The sequence below is a fragment of the Phalaenopsis equestris genome, unplaced genomic scaffold (genome assembly GCF_001263595.1).
Source record: "Phalaenopsis equestris unplaced genomic scaffold, ASM126359v1 Scaffold000250, whole genome shotgun sequence".
NCBI classification, from domain to species: Eukaryota; Viridiplantae; Streptophyta; class Magnoliopsida; order Asparagales; family Orchidaceae; genus Phalaenopsis; species Phalaenopsis equestris.
In genome coordinates this window covers 1,394,326-1,411,020 of record NW_018164692.1, presented here as the reverse complement: position 1 = coordinate 1,411,020, position 16,695 = coordinate 1,394,326, and the positions used below count along the sequence as shown (strand labels likewise).

The 16,695-nt window shown below is 35.8% G+C and overlaps 1 protein-coding gene across 1 annotated transcript in view; it reads right to left on the bottom strand.

Annotated features, from left to right (window-relative positions):
- Nucleotides 1–16,695, bottom strand: part of LOC110024184 (diaminopimelate epimerase, chloroplastic) — a 61,115-nt gene that overhangs the window by 26,050 nt on the left and 18,370 nt on the right. Inside the window, exon 5 of the mRNA XM_020723996.1 lies at nt 6,984–7,163. Within this exon, the coding sequence (XP_020579655.1) occupies nt 6,984–7,163 (180 nt within the window). The remainder of the gene's footprint in view (nt 1–6,983; nt 7,164–16,695) is intronic.

Below are 16,695 nucleotides of genomic sequence, written 5' to 3'. Positions count from 1 at the left end.
CGCGTGGTGTTCGCCCCGCAAAGAAACGGAGCCGAACACGAACACATTTTTTGAGCTCGAAATATAAACGAGCCGAACACGAGTTGAGTCTGGGCTCGCTCGTGTTCGGCTCGTTTACACCCCTAATTACGAGAGGGTTGGTCGGAGAGAGTATCAATATGTGCGCTATTCTCTCCCGAATGATAACCAAAAAGAATGGTTCGTGGAAGATGTGCAATACAAGGACATCAACAAGATTACCATCAAGTACTTATTTCACATACCTCACCTGGACGATTTCTTGGACTAGCTAAACGGAGCCACCATCTTTTCCAAGATCGACTGACGCAGTGGGTATTACCAGATTCAGATGAGACCGGGAGACTAGTGGAAAACTGCTTTCAAGACACGAGATGTTTATACAAGTGGATCGTTATGTCTTTCGGCCCAACGCTTTTATAAGGTTAATGAATATGGTATTTCAGGATCACATTGGAAAATTTTTGGTGGTCTACTTCGATGAAATTCAATGTACAACAGATCTGACGAAGAACACTTGCAGCACCTGATGGTAGTGTTCAAGGTATTACGCGCAGAGAAACTATATGCCTATCCAAAGAAGTATCAACTCATGACAGACCATGTATGTTTTTTGGGTTATAACTTCTCTAGTTCATACATTCAGATTGATCCGAAAAAAATTGAGGCCATTATCAATAGGACTACATCGCAGTCGTTCACCGAGCTGAGGTCGGTCCTGGGACTAGCATCGTTTTACAGGCAATTCATCGGGAGCTTCATTAGATTGCCACCCCTCTGGCGGATCTTTTGAAGGGAGACAAATTTCAATAGACAGAGGCAACTCAGAATAGTTTCAATGCACACAAGGAGAAGGCAATCCAGCACTAGCCTTGGCACTACCAAACTTCAAACGGTTGTTCGAGGTAGAGTGCGATGCATCGGTCGTGGGAATAGGAGCAGTGTTGAGCCAGGGAGGTACTAAATCGTCTTTTTTCAGTGAGAAGTTGAATGATTCCAAGAAAAAATACTTGACATACCGCAAGTAGTTTTATACTATTGTGAGAGCTCTCGAGCACTGGAGTGATTACCTGTTGACAAGTGAGCTCAAGTTGTTCACAGACCACGATGCCTTGAAATTCTTGAACAACCAGAGTAAACTGAAGAGTTGACACACAACGTGGGTGGAGTTTTTGGTGTTGTTCCAATTCATGCTTAAGCGCAAGGCGGGGAGTCAAAACCGTGTAGCAGACATCATCACTTGTTGATCACTGTGATGCAGGCGCAAGTCATGGGATTTGAGGTAGTAAAAGAGCTATACGAGGCAAAAAAGGATTTCCGAAAAATCTTATAGCAGTGTTAGGAGAAGCCTGTCGGGCACTACTACAGAGTTGATGGCTAACCATCCTTCCAGAGTAAATTGTGCATTCCTAGATGCTTGTTGCGCGATTCAATCGTTAAGGAAAGTCACAGTAGAGGATTTGCAGGACATTTTGGAACGGACAAGACTTGCACTCGCAAGATAACACTTCTCTTGGCCCCGACTAGTGGAAGATGTGGAGCAACATGTCATACAATGCATGATTTGTCATATGGCAAAAAACAATGAGTAGAAAGCATGATTATACACCTCATTACCAGTACTCGAGGACCCATGAGTAGACATTAGCATTACTTTGTGGTGGGACTTCCAAGGACAATGGAACAAGTATTCAGACATTGTTATCATAGATAAATTCTCAAAGATGACGCATTTCGTACCCTGCCACCAAACACTAGATGCATCGCATGTCGCTGACTTGTATTTCAAGGAGATTGTGAGACTGCACGGGATACTCAAGACCATCACTTTCAATAGGGATGTCGAGCTTTTGAGGCACTTCTGGAGGACTCTGTGGGAAAAACTAGGCATTAAGCTTCAATTCAGTTCGACAATGCATCCCAAGGCTGATAGTTAGACGGAGGTAATAAACAAGAGCCTTGGAAATCTGCTCAGATGATTTGTGAGGAAAAGTATCAGGCAGTGGGATTTGATTCTTGCTCAAGCTGAGTTCACGTACAACAGATCCATGAGTCAGACTACAAGTCGAACTAATTTAAGATCGTGTAAGAGTGAAACCCGCTCACCCAGCTCAAATTGGTACCGCTCCTACCGACATCAGAGATTAGTGAGGATGCTCACGAACAAGTGCACGAGATTCAGAAACTACATGAGGCAGTCGGAAAAGAGATCACTAAATAGAATCACAAATACAAAATACAGACAAACAAAACAAGAAAAAAGGTTAGCTTTAAGGAGGGAGATATAGTGTGGATCCAGCTGAATGAAGAGAGATTACCAGCAGGAGCATTCAACAAACTCAAGCCCATAACAGATGGTTCTTTCAGAAAACTTTAAAAGATATAATGCTTACAAGATCGACCTGCAAGAGGACTATAACCTTTCGACTACAGTCAATGTAATGGACTTGACACCATACTACGAAGACCCAGAAGCTTTTCAGACTACAAACCGAACTCATTTAAGATCGTGTAAGAGTGAGACCCGCTCACCCAGCTCAAATTGGTACCGCTCCTACCGACATCAGAGATTAGTGAGGATGCTCAGGAACAAGTGCACCAGATTCAGAAACTCCACGAGGAAGTCGAAAAAGAGATCACTAAGTAGAATCACAAATACAAAGTACAGACAAACAAAACAAGAAAAAAGGTTAGCTTTAAGGAGGGAGATATAGTGTGGATCCAGCTGAATGAAGAGAGATTACCAGCAGGAGCATTCAACAAACTCAAGCCCAGAACAGATGGTTCTTTCAGAAAACTTTAAAAGATATAATGTTTACAAGATCGACCTGCAAGAGGACTATAACCTTTCGACTACAGTCAATGTAACGGACTTGACACCATACTACGAAGACCCAGAAGCTTCGATGGATGAAGTGGAAGCTCCCCAACCAAGGGAGACTGACGCGGAGCTCAACCTGCCAAACTGTCCAACTATTTCAGCAAAGACTTTGATCGAACCTCCTACTGGACCACTCATGTGTTTTCAAGGGCCCACTTCTCTATTTCCTTAAGCTCTATTTATAGGTTGTTTGAGTGTTTTCGGGTTCAACTTTGTGTTTCCTGATTTCAAAGCTCCTGTCGTCGGGCATCCCTTCCTTTGTTAACATTGTATCTGAGGACGAGTGGTGCTTTGGTTTTATCCTGCTCCGAGGTGGGGGTTATCTCGTCAATCTTGCGTCATCCAACATCTTCCTTGTTGTCGCACAGGTCCCCAGCACCTTCCTATTGTCGCTTGGCTCCCCCTACACCTTCCTATTGTCGCTTGGCTCCCCCATGCACCTTCCTCTTGTTGCTCGGCTCCCGCTGCACATTTATGTTGTCGCTCAGCCCGCCCCAGCACCATTACTATTGTCGCCCTACCTGCCTACTCTTCTCTGTTGCTGCCCCCTACCTTCTTGCGCCTTCCCCGCCACAGACTACCCTTAAGCATCTTCCCTGTTGTCGCCACAACATGCCAGCACCTGTCCTGCTACCGCCTCCTATCTACCCTTCATTTAATTACTTTCATAGCTCTCCAAACCATCCCCACACCAGTGCTCCAACCAAAATCCATCGCCTTCACCCTCACAATAAAGTCTCGTTTGTATTCGTGTCATTTTATTTCCAATTTTATGAACCCTTGTTGTGTTTATTTCTAATTTCCAGTAACAATAATTGTATTTACTTGCTTTCGGATTAAATCCAGCATCATAAATGCTTAAGAGTTTAGTGACTTCAAGGTCACCTCCTCATAACTTCCTCAATTTGAATCATAAATTCCAGCATTAAACTACTATCTATTGTAATTGCCATCCACTATCAGTATAGATAAATGTTTCAGGAGTATTGGTTATACACTTTAGTCTGAGCCTCTTAATTATAATTTTAAAGAGATTGTGCTTAGCCTTCAAAAATCAAGGGGTAGAAAAAGAGAAACAATGGAGTTAGAGAGCTAAAGAGGAGGGATTTAAGGCAGAATCCTAGTACTCCTTGTATTTTTCACTAGATCTCTTACTAGTAGAATTTGTGTTCTTTACTCCAAAATTAAGAATCTTGATTAATAAATAGCCTCACTTTGTTCACGCCAACTCAACACTAGTGCATCACTTGAACCATGTATAAAAGCTAATACAACTCTTAGACACTGTCAAAACTTTTAGGTCCCTTCACCTAATATCTTAATCACCTTATTAAAGAAAAAAATTATAATTATTGAACTTGCTTATAGTCCAAAAGCAACCCTATAGCATTTGTGCTCCATATTTCCACACTTTCTGACTAGTGAATTTTGAGTGGTTAGAGCTGAATTGCCTAAACAGATGGCCACTTCGTTGCTCATATCAAGCTTTTTGACCAGAGTGGAAATCATTACCTAAAGCTTGGCGTATCCTCAACAAATAAGAAAGAGAGATTTATTCCAATAGATAGTGCTAAGATTTAGATCGGGGCATGTTGTATAAAAAAATGATCTTAGTTTATTATAATTAAATGAAAATATGACACTAAATAAGACGATGGAGAAAAAGGATTAATGGAGCCCACACCACTTAGTGGGATAAAGGCTTGTCGTTCTTCTTCTTCTTCTAGATACTGTTAAGATTAGAAAAAAGAAAAATAGTAAAGAGCCTTCAAAATATATAAATGATAAAAGTGATTACAATAAATACTTTTAATGTTGCTATCCGCCAAGAGAAATTAGCTTCGTTTACATTCTTTCTTATGTTAGAATTAGCTTAGCCTACAAGAAGGAAAGAAGGGCACTAAACTTTTATCGTGTGTCGTACTTAGATTTTCGGTTTTATAATTACCCATAAAATATGATCATGAGTTGGTAATACTAAAAAGTATTTGTTCTTTTCATGAAGCATCTAGACAATTACTACTAACTGGGATGAACACTCACAAAAAACTTCCACGTTTCCTTCCTTTTTTCGCTGCCACTGCATTAATCTTTAAGATCCTTGTTACCAATTCAACAATCCATGGATGATTGTATTTATTTTATAATTATTATTCTTCCTATTCATCAATCCGTAAACTCTTCTAAATACAGTTTCTTGACTTCGTATATTTTCTATTGAAAGCTCTATTGCATAAAAATTACACATGCGCTAAAATGAAATACTCTAACGATTTCTCTCCAATTCTTAACATGGTAATAGAGTGCCCAAAGCATTTTCTCTTCTCTATATTCCCATTACTACAAGCTTCATTGCTGCATTACTAAAATCCTGCGGCCTTCATTATGGCACTCTTCATTTTCTCTTATCTTCTATCGTATAAAACATATTAAATAAAAACTTTAAAAAGGATAAACTTAATTATGGTCTAATCAGTATTATGCCATATCCACAGTTGAACAACTTAATGACATTCTCACATGAGGGATAATCTTTCTAAAATGATCAGGTAAACTTGAAATGGATGACATCCCTTAATTCGTATGAGTGGAAGAGTGAAACGTGTATAACTTTCACGGGTTGAGACGCACTCACAGAGACTTTTGCCTTCTGTCTTTCTCGTTCGTCACCACCTCATTGATTCGTAAATTTATAACTCCCTACTCATAAACCTACGGATTATTATAATTATTATTCTGCCTACGCATCAACCTGTAGACTATTGTAATTATAACTCTCTTATTTTTATGCTTCCTATTAGAAGCTCTTTTATGATTTAATAAATGCTACGCAAATATGTGAAAAAAATACTCAACCAATCTCCAATTATTGTCACTTTTAGCACCACTTCAACTTATGGGACTCAATATAGATGTGCACACAAGAATTCATCGGTTTGTTCCCGGCACTCAATCCTAACTTCAAAATCAAAACTTGAAGAAGAGAACTGAGAACTATTATTCAGCATGGCAATTTGTCAACCTCATAAAAACCGTAAATTGTTAGTAAGTCCAGCCTAATGAATACTGATTGACTCTTTACATGCTTGCTAGAGAAAAAACAAAATATAGTTATCAAAATAATATATTTGCCAGAGCCTTAATTCCATTTATTTAATCTCTTTTTATTTGGCATGAGATTCTGCAGAGCATCTTAATGCAACAAATGAAAACTATGCAGTGAGGAATATGAGGATGAATTTCCTCTAATTTAAAAAATGAGTCTCTCCTCTCTGCTCATTATCCACATTACAGTTGTACTAATAGCATTTATTTATGATATTTAACTTTAACAAATTTTCCATAAAATAGGTTAAGCACGCATGTATTTCAAAATTAACATTTGTTTCAATTACTAGTATATTTTTGAAGGTACAGATCAAACTCTTTAAAATTTCACTATTTTGACTATCCGTTATCTGTACAGAGAAGTTAGAAACGCTTTTCACTACTAATATTAGTTTTTTGTATCTCACACATATTTTGATGATTTGATTATGCTATGAAAATTGTGGAATATTATAGTACAATGCAATTTTGTCTCAAGTTTAATGTTTAGAAATGCTATGTGTAGTTGGATATGCTCTGCTTGTAATTGAGCTTCAAAGTAGAATAACCCTTCCTCTATGGGTTGTGCTATTTGCATTGGCAACACTGAAAATAACTAGATTCATCATTTATAGGAGAAAAATGCCGAAGCATTATATACCGATTAGAGCAATTTGAACCAGAATGCATAAAAGTAAGACGGCTATCAATTAAATAAAAGTGGGGGCATTTACATACATAGCACACAACTTAGCAATTTACATCTCACACCTAAACTTTCATATTTACACACTCAAACCTTTAATAGCACATCAAAAATAGTACTTACCACTTTTTAAGAGTGAAATGCATCTTTTCATGCGTAGGTTTAAAGCACCAAAATGATATGTATGTAAATATGAAAATTTAGGTGTGACATAAGTAAATACATAAGAATTGTGTGCTACGTATGTAAATTTCCCCAAAAAATAGTAATAATGTCTTACAAAAATATTACCTCACCATGTTTTGTGCTGAAAGTAACACAATGAGGATTCCCCATGCTGACGCATGTCACATTCCATCCTATGCCATCCACAAGAATTTCAGACCTGACAACTGCTCCATTATGGTTTGCTGCAAGTTTTGTAGGAACATCCGAAGCAAATAATATAGGTTGACCCATATCTACTCTAACCTGTACAAGAACTGGCAAAACTATAGCATGTGCATAAAAAGGGGGTGAGGGAGGGGGGTGGGGGTGTTGCAATTACATACGGAGCACAGGAAACATTGTTATTTACAAATGAAGCATCTTCTTTCATCCATTTTTCAAATTCTCACCCAAATATCAAAATTCATGATAAAACCTCAACCCATATTTATCAAATTCTCAATGGTTTGATCCTGGCATGCATAAATGCTCACCTGGGTGCTTGATTTATAAATATCAATGTTTCGGGTGCATTGCAAGTATGCATCTCTAAAAAAAATTAATTTGAATGAAGTTATTTCTTGCATCGTCAACATAAACATTCTGAAACTCAGGTTGATTTTCCTGTAACATTTTTTTATCAGGTTTAAAAAATAGTTTGTTTATATATTGGTATACATTTGACTTATAGCAAACATGACAATAATTGAAAAGATCAAGAATAGATTTGATTTAAATCTCTTCTTTCTTGTTTCATGCTTTTCATATAAACGGTCCAAATCATTTTTTTTGTGTGTGTGTAATCACCATTTTACTTATTCTTTTGTACCTTCTTTTCTGGTATTATTTAAATATTTGCATGCACAGTTTTCTTGCCCATTTCATTAATTAGCTATCTGGATTATGTGATTATGATATTCCATTATAGTTCATTAAACATATCACAAAGTTGAAAAAATCATGAAAGCATTTGTTTTAAACTCGTCATCTTATTTTAGTTTCTTTCTAACAGATGGTGCAATCTATAATTCTATTCCGATCTTTATTTATCATTGCATGGAATCACATTTTTCTTGCCTGCTTTCTTAAATTGTAATTTGTATTACATGGTTGCTAATGTTATTCAATCATGGAATATAACTGCTTAATGGTAATCATATTAAAATTTATTTTATGCATCTGCAAATAATTGTGATGCCTCTTATCTTTATATCTAAAAACTTCAAAAGATTAATATTTATCTATCAAGTCTGCATCAAACTGATTATTGATTCAAGTTCTTATATACTAGCATCCTAAATAATTGTTCTTCTAAGCATTGCAATCTCCTTAATCTTGTGTTGAATATGCCCTTGACGTTCCTTAATTGGTTACCCGTGTCATGTGATTATACTAATCAATTACAATTTACAGAGTACATCACAATGTTGGAATCGATGTGTTTATTTTAAACTTTCTATTTCTTGTTTAATTTGCTACTATACATTGTCAATCAGGAAGGACGGAAATCAATCAGCTAAATTTGGAGTTCTTTATAATTAGGAGCTTCCTTATTTAAATTATTTCCAATGTTTTTATTATGATTTATTTCTCTTTTAGTTGAATATTTAGATTATGAATATATATTATTAAGTTACCTAACTTAAATTATGCACTTTATTTTGTACTTAAAATAGATTGTAAGATTATTATTTAATGGAATGAAAGCAAAGAGAAAAGGCATCGAGCCTATTTTTCTCAAAACTTTCACATGGTATCAGAGCCAAATTTTTGCCCTAACCACCGATAATTGTTGGAGTACTGTCAAGAATCTCTTCCCGCCGGCCTTCTTGTAGGACGGGAAGGGAGGAGTTATTTCTTTGTCTTGATTCTCGCTCGTCTGCTCATCGTCTCATTATTTTTTTAGATCTCCTTTGCCAGCCATCACTGCTTCTGTGGCATCTTCAATTGCTTCTTACGCTTCGTTTCGTCCGCTTAAGCTTAGGCTTCGGCACACCTTCTTAGATCGATGGCTTCGGTTTCGGCAAACTATAGATCTTAGGTTTCGGCAAACTATAGATCTTAGGTTTCGGCACTCTTGGACTTCGGCACTCTCGGGTTTCGGCACTCTAGAACATCGGCACTCTCGGGCTTCGGCTCTCTCAGGCTTCGGCACTCACTGCTTCAGGATTTTTTGTCCTGACAATGTTATCAGTTTCTTATTGGCAAATTGATGTTTCTTAATCAGTCAGCATCAATTTAAGGGGTATGTCAATCGGGAAAGCCGGAAATTAGGTAGCTAAATTTGGAGTTTTTTATAATTAAGAGCCTCCTTATTTAAATTATTTCTAATGTCTTTATTATGATTTATTTCTCTTTTAGCTGAATATTTAGATTATGAATATATATTATTAAATTATCTAAAATAGATTTTGCACTTTATTTTGTACCTAAAATAGATTGTAAGATTATTATTTAATGGAATGAAAGCAAAGGGAAAAGACATCGAGCCTATTAAGTATTCAGCTTATTTTTCTCAAAACTTTGACATACATATTGTACTTTCTATTCTTATCTTCATTTTTCATTACATGGAATCAATGATCGATCATCACTCTTCTACATCTTCTTCAAATCTTCATACTTTTAAAATACTTTGGTGAACGCTTTCTGGCTGACTTTCTAAATTTGATATATGTACTATGTGATTGCCTGTGTTAAGTTGACATGGATTCTAAATTTGATATATGTACTATATGATTGTCTGTGTTAAGTTGTCATGGAATACTATGGTTAAATGGTATTACTAATATATACAATTGTTTTATGCACATGTAAGGAATTTTCATACCTCTTCCTTATTACAAAAAATTTCCTGGGATTGAAATTTATGCATCAATCTAGTTCAAACTGATTCTCAATTCTAGTTCATATATAGTTCAACAACAACAACAAGCTTTTATCCCACTAATTAGGGTTGGCTACATAAATCCTTTTTCTCCATTGCATCCTATTGAGTGTCAAATATTCATTTAATTCTAATAGATTAAAATCATTTTTTATACAATATGCCTAAAGCATTTGACGTCAACCTCTGCCTTTATTAACATAAGTCAAATCTAAAACATCTACTCTCCTAACAAGATCATTAGATGGTCGACATTTAATGTACCATACCATCTAAGATGACTCTCTCGAATCTTGTTCTTCACTGGATTTACACCAGCCCTATCACAGATGTATCCAATTCTTATTTTGTCTCTAAGTATCAAGACAATCATCCACCTAAGCATTCTCATCTCAACAACACTTAACTTTGTTTTATGCCTCTCTTTCAAAGGCCGACATTTTGCGTCATAGAGCATAGCAGGTCTCACCAACATCTTATAAAATTTTCCTTTCAGTCTAAGCGGTACTTATCTATCACACAATAGGTCCGACGCATTTCTCCACTTCAACCAACTAACTAGGATTCTACTAATAACATCTCCATCTATATCACCATCACTTTGAACGATAGACCTGAGATATCAACAACTCAGTCTACTACTAATAAAATTACATTCCATGTATTCAGTTTTAGATCTACTCAAACAAAGGCATCTAGACTCCAATGTCGACCTCCATAATTCAAGTTTTTCCTGAACTCTTTCTCCAGTCTTATCTATAAGAAAGATATGATCAATGAAAAGCATACGCCAACGTACATCTTCCTGTATGTATTCAGTCAGAGCATCCATAAAGCAAAAATATATGGGCTTAAAGCCAATCCCTGATGTAATCCAACTGAAATAGAAAAATACTTGGTCAATCCTCCTTCTATTCGAACACAAATAACAACTGTAGTATACATATCTTTAATAACAAAAATATAAGTCGTATCAACACATTTCTTCTCGAGAACTCCCCATGGAACCTTATTTTAAGCTTTTTCTAAATCAATAAAAACCTTATTCTCTATGTGCTTCTTTATCAAACTACTAAATAAATGTATAGCTTCCATGGTAGAATCGCACTCGACATTAATCTAAACTGATTATGAAAAATCTTTGTATCACGCCTTAACCTATGTTCCCTCGCCCATAATTTTAAAGTATGACACATCAATTTAATTCTTCTATAATTTGCTAATTTGCACATTCTTGTCATTTGCACATTCTTGTCCATCCCCTTTATTCTTTAAAATGGGGACCAAAATACTCTTCCTCCACTCTTCTGACACATTTTTTGTTTTGAAAATAAAATTAAAGAATTTAGTAAGCCAAGAAACTCTCAAATCACCTAAATATTTCTACACTTCAATTGAGATATCTTCAGGTCCTACTAATTTTTAAGCATTGATTTTTTTTAAAGCCTCAACTATTTTTTTTACTAATGTGACGGTAAAAATAAAACATTTTATTATTATTAACGATATTAAGATCACTAAGGTCGATCATATTTCTAAAATAATTGAGAAGTTTATCAAAATAATGCACCCATTTATGTTGAATATCTTCCTCTAAGAAAAGCATTTTTTTAATTTTCATCTTCAATACACTTAACTTGAATTAAATTTTTATTTTTTTTCTCTTTGTTTAGTTAATTTATACATATAATTTTCACTCTCTTTAGCATCCAATCTATTATAAAGATCACTAAAAGCAGAATTTTTAGCATCACACTTTGTTCTCTTAGAATCCCTACGAGCGATCTTACATTAATTTAAACCAACTTCTATAACACAACTTCTTATATTTTACTTTTCATGCACATTATTATTTCATCACCAAATATTTTTATTTATAAAAATTTTCCTCTTGACTCTCCAAGTACATCTTTTGCAACTTATTTAATAGTGTTTGCTATTTTATCCACGAAGAATTTGTTTCTTTATGAATATCTCAAATCTTTTAATCTTGAAATTGACTCATAAAAATAATTTTAATTACGTCTTCTAGGTGCCTCATCTAATTCTATGATAATTTTTATTATATTTTTATCTTACAATTCATCATCTTAAAGTCTAGAATAAATAATCGATGTTGAGTACTTAAACTTTCACTTGGAATGACCTTATAATCTTTACACTCTTAACGATCTTTTTTTTTCATAAGAAAATAATCGATTTGTGTTTTATTAAAAATATTCTTATAAGTAATAATATGATCATCTCTTTTCTTAAATAAAGTATTAGCAATAACAAAAACATACGCTACAGCATAATCTAATATAGTTCTACATTCTTCATTAATCACTCCAAAAGTGTAGCCACCATGAATATTTCTAAAACATTCCACTACTCTACCAATATATTCATTTAAATTTCCTCCAATAAAAACTCTTTCTTCAAGATATGTCATTTATATTAATTCTTCCAAAACATTCCAGAATTTTTTTTAAACATATATATAATCTTAATTGAGGAGCATAAACACTTATAATATTAAAAATCTTAGTATCAACAATAATCTTTAAGGCTATAATTATATCTCGATTCTATTAATTTTTACAAATTTATATTCCAAACTCTTATCTATAATTACATCTACACCATTCTAGTGTGACTTCTACCTAAATACTAAAATTTAAAATTTAAGCTATTAATATTCTTAGTCTTTTCTCCAACTCATTTAGTTTCATGAATACATAAAATATTTATCTTCCTATGAACCATAATATCAACTAATTCCAATAATTTACCTTTGAGAATACCTATATTCAAAGATTTTATCCAAATGCCAGTTTCATGGACTAATTTCTTTATCTGCATCCATTCATATTGTGGTAACCCTTGCTTATTTGACACTACACTCGGGCACCAGTATAGCGGTCCTTGTAGACTTTTCACTATATTCAAGTCATACAGCAAGCCGCTTTCAGAGGATACCCTAGCATTTACACAATGATTTAAAGGATTCATGACATGATTTTTCAACAAATTTTACGCTGGTCGTTGACTACCTAAACTCAATCCTCTACTTTCACATCCAGAACTTGAGATTCAGCAATGGTAGTGCTAGTTCTTATATACTAGCTCCTAAATAATTGTTTTCAAAGTATGAAATACATAATTACTTAGTATGGTGTTAAATTTCTTGTTAATGTCATATTTTTAAGTTTTGCAAATAATATTTTTTACCAAGTGGCAACTTATTATAAATTGTGGCCGCTCACCTACAGCATCAAATGATTTTTGACATTGACACAGTGAAGGCAAATGAGGCCTGTATAACCATGAATGAAGTATTGGCAACAGAAATAAAAGCTTAAAAAAGGACAAATCGTGAAAAGAGGCAGGGCTGTGTCACATTTTAGGTAAAGCGAAATGCGTGTGCTGCATTTATTTAGGGCCAAAAGCAACCAAAGCAACACAATTAAGACAAAGTAAAGATGTTAGTGTTTTGCCTTTGCTCACAGTGAATCAAACATTTAAACCTAGGGTCCATTTCGGGAAAATGCAGCTTTTTTAAAAGATTATTATAAAGCATTTGCGGAAAAAAAAGGACTTTTTTAAAAACTGTTGTTATATTATAAAAAATTTCTTTTATGAAAAAGTTGGACAACTTTCTTATATCTACTGCATTTTAATGGAACTAATTCATAAAAATAGCTTCTCAACATACAAATTTCTAAAAAACATATGAAAACTCATTTACGTGGATTTCCCTCCTATTTGAAGTGGGCCCATTTCTACTTACCTTTCTATAAATATGTTGCTTTCATGTTTTAGGTCAATTTTCTTTGTGTTTTATGTCAGGGCAGTGCTGGCGTCCAAGATTTCTCCATTCAAAGTTGTATCCAAAGGCGAGAAGTTGCTCTGGTTGTAACGTGTCCTATAACTGCCCCGGATCGAGCCCTATTGTGCGTTGGTGTCATGTTTTACTCTAAATTTCATTTTTGAGTGTATTTCCTTGTAACTGTCTATTTGTTTTCGGTAAAAAAAAGTTTGTTTTTCTTATTGTAATTTGTGATTAACTTCGGTATCATTTGTTATTAGAGCTAGTCTAACCCTATTCTTTTCCGCTCACACCCTATAACACCACCAGCTGCACCCGAAAACCCTAATCACACCACCGAAAAAGACCAAAGCAGAAGAAAATGCCAAGATGTCGTTTATGAGAAATCCGCAATGGGATGTCCAAGAACCTTCTATGGAGGAGGTGTGGCGGGAAATTCTTCAATTGCAACAGAGATTTGTTGCCTTCGAGAGAAGGTAATTCGGAAGGGTCGCAGCTATAACGGTGACTTGCTAGATCAAAGGAATAGAGTGAATCTCTTTCACCATGTGGATGCTGAGGATAAAGAATCTTTTGCCTGAAGACTTGACCTAAAATATTTGAGAAACCAGAATTTTAAAGAGAAGGTGGATTTCTCACATTATGACGACCACTTAAATCCGGACGAGTTCATGGAGTGGCTCCAGACCATGGAACTTTTCTTCGAGTACCAGGACGTCCCACCAGACAGAATGATGAAATTAGGTGCCATCAAAATAAGATGGGAAAATAAAAAAGTGTTATTTTGATTGGAAAATTTGAAGCATATACACTAGTGTGAGGGAAAAGACAATATCACTACGTGATTCAACATAAAGTGAGAGATGCAACGTCAATACTTACCAGTTCATTACAGATAGAATGTGCAGAAACTAGCTTCAAAAGTAGAGAGACAACATTATCGGATGACCACCACATCTTACAAGCAGAATTCAACTCCAAGATCAAGCAACAACGCACCCAGCGGAACCTCCAAGTTGACCCTGCCCAAAGAGACACTAGTTCAGAGTGGAGAACAAGTGGAACCAATTCACAATCCCAAACTCATCTCAACTAAGAAATGCTTCAAGTGTCACGCATTTAGGCATATAAAATCAAATTGCACAACTAGGAGAATGATCTCTCTCACAAATCAGGAAGAAGTTGAAGAAATAAGCAGTGATCTAGGAGATGAAAATTCTAGAAAAGATTCTCAACTTCCAACCGACGAGGCAGAGACACCAGCGATTATAGCTGACCCCATTAGAGTGACTCTCGCTGAATTAATAGTAGTTGTTCTATAGGGGAGTAAGTATGAGAAAACGTGCAATGACATAATAAACATTGAAGAATGTGATAACACAAAGGAGTACTAGGTTCCAACTGATGAGGGAGAAAAAGCATGTAAATCAAGTTGAGCCCATGTGAGAGACTCCAGCATAATTGAAATTGGTGATCTAAGAAGGTCCTATGTCTGTGGAACTTGAAGCAACCCTAAATAAGAGAATTTCAGGCTTTTCAAATTTTTAGTATACTTCCTAAGTTGCCCCTACTGGGGGAAATCCGACTTGTCAGAGATGAGAAGATTTTGAGTTACTTTTGGAAGATAATAAGAAGTCATTTGGGTATTAAAATTAATTCAGCAGTGTACCCCGCGATAGAGAATCAAACAGGATAAATGAACCACATCGTTGGAAATCACCTAAAGATCTTTGTGTGAAAGAACATTCTATAATGAGAACAAGTCCTCGACAAGAAGAGTATCCTCTAGTGGTTACACATCAATGTGGTCCAGCCAGCCAGAGATGTTTTAGAGTTGACCCATCCTGACATACTTGCTCATCAAACACATCTGGCAGAGTACGAGAAGTGGAAGAAGCATATTATAGGGTTATTTGCTCGGGATTTAGCTCGTGAGAATATATACGCTATATAGCTACAACCCAGGTTGTGCTAAAAGAAAATAGATATTTATTCTATCAAAATGTGCTTTTGAATGTCAGCGCCTATAAAGCTAGCTTGCCAGAAAATAATTTCTTTTTTTATACCTTCAACGAGACCAACCTAACAACTATGACAAGACAAAAACTTCAACATATGAGGTCAAAGCTCCGCCATTCCCGAGAAACTAATGTGTGAGCTTCCCACGAGGCACTATTCCGCGAATCCACACCCCCCCGACTCCCAAAAAAACTATAATCTGTGAACATTGTTGTAATATCGCATGGTGTCGATCCCACAAGGAGCTATCTGAGATCCCTCCTATAGTGCCACTGAATTTTTTGTCTTGCAGCGGTTCAAGAAGGCCAATTGACACTTGCTTTAAGTGGGTTTTCCTCCTATTTGAAGTGGGGTCCACACCTATTTACCCTAAGTCCAAATATGTAATTTTTGTGTTTTAACTCATTTTTCTTTGTGTTTTATGTCAGGACAGTTGTTGGTGTCCAGGAATTTCCCTTTCAAGGTTGTATCCGAATGTGAAAAGGTACTCCGGCTATAACTCATACTAGATGATGATCTCATTCTAAGGGATAGAGCGGTGCTCCACTTATAACTCATTCTTTAAGGGTTATTTATCCTTCCCCAAGTCCTCTGGAACCTTCCCAGACTCCGTCGTTGCATTACCCACCCTCCTCTTCGCTTCCCTCGCAGTCCCAGCCCTCCACCTTCGCTGTCGCCACTATTCCCTTCCTCGTCTCACTGTTTCAGCAGTTGTATAGCCCTCCGTACTTGTTGCAACCGCCCAGGAGAACAGCCTTGTTGTCTTTTCTCTGCAGCCCCGACACCCAAACACCTCTTTCAGTCATTCCAGCCATCCCGCTCGTGTCACAGTCCCCAGACAACCCTACCTTTAATGTAACGTAGTCCACATGCAACAACCAAATTCCATAAATCAGATAAAGGATTTGAGAAATTCTAACTCAAATTTCGCACCCCCGAAATTCAATAGAAATAATGTTATAAAATTCTAAGCAAGAAGCTGATCAATTAGATATAAAGTACAACATATAAATTAAAAGCAGATTGAGAGATCAAATTTTCAAGTTATAAGTATAATTAACTTAATTGAAATCTTAATT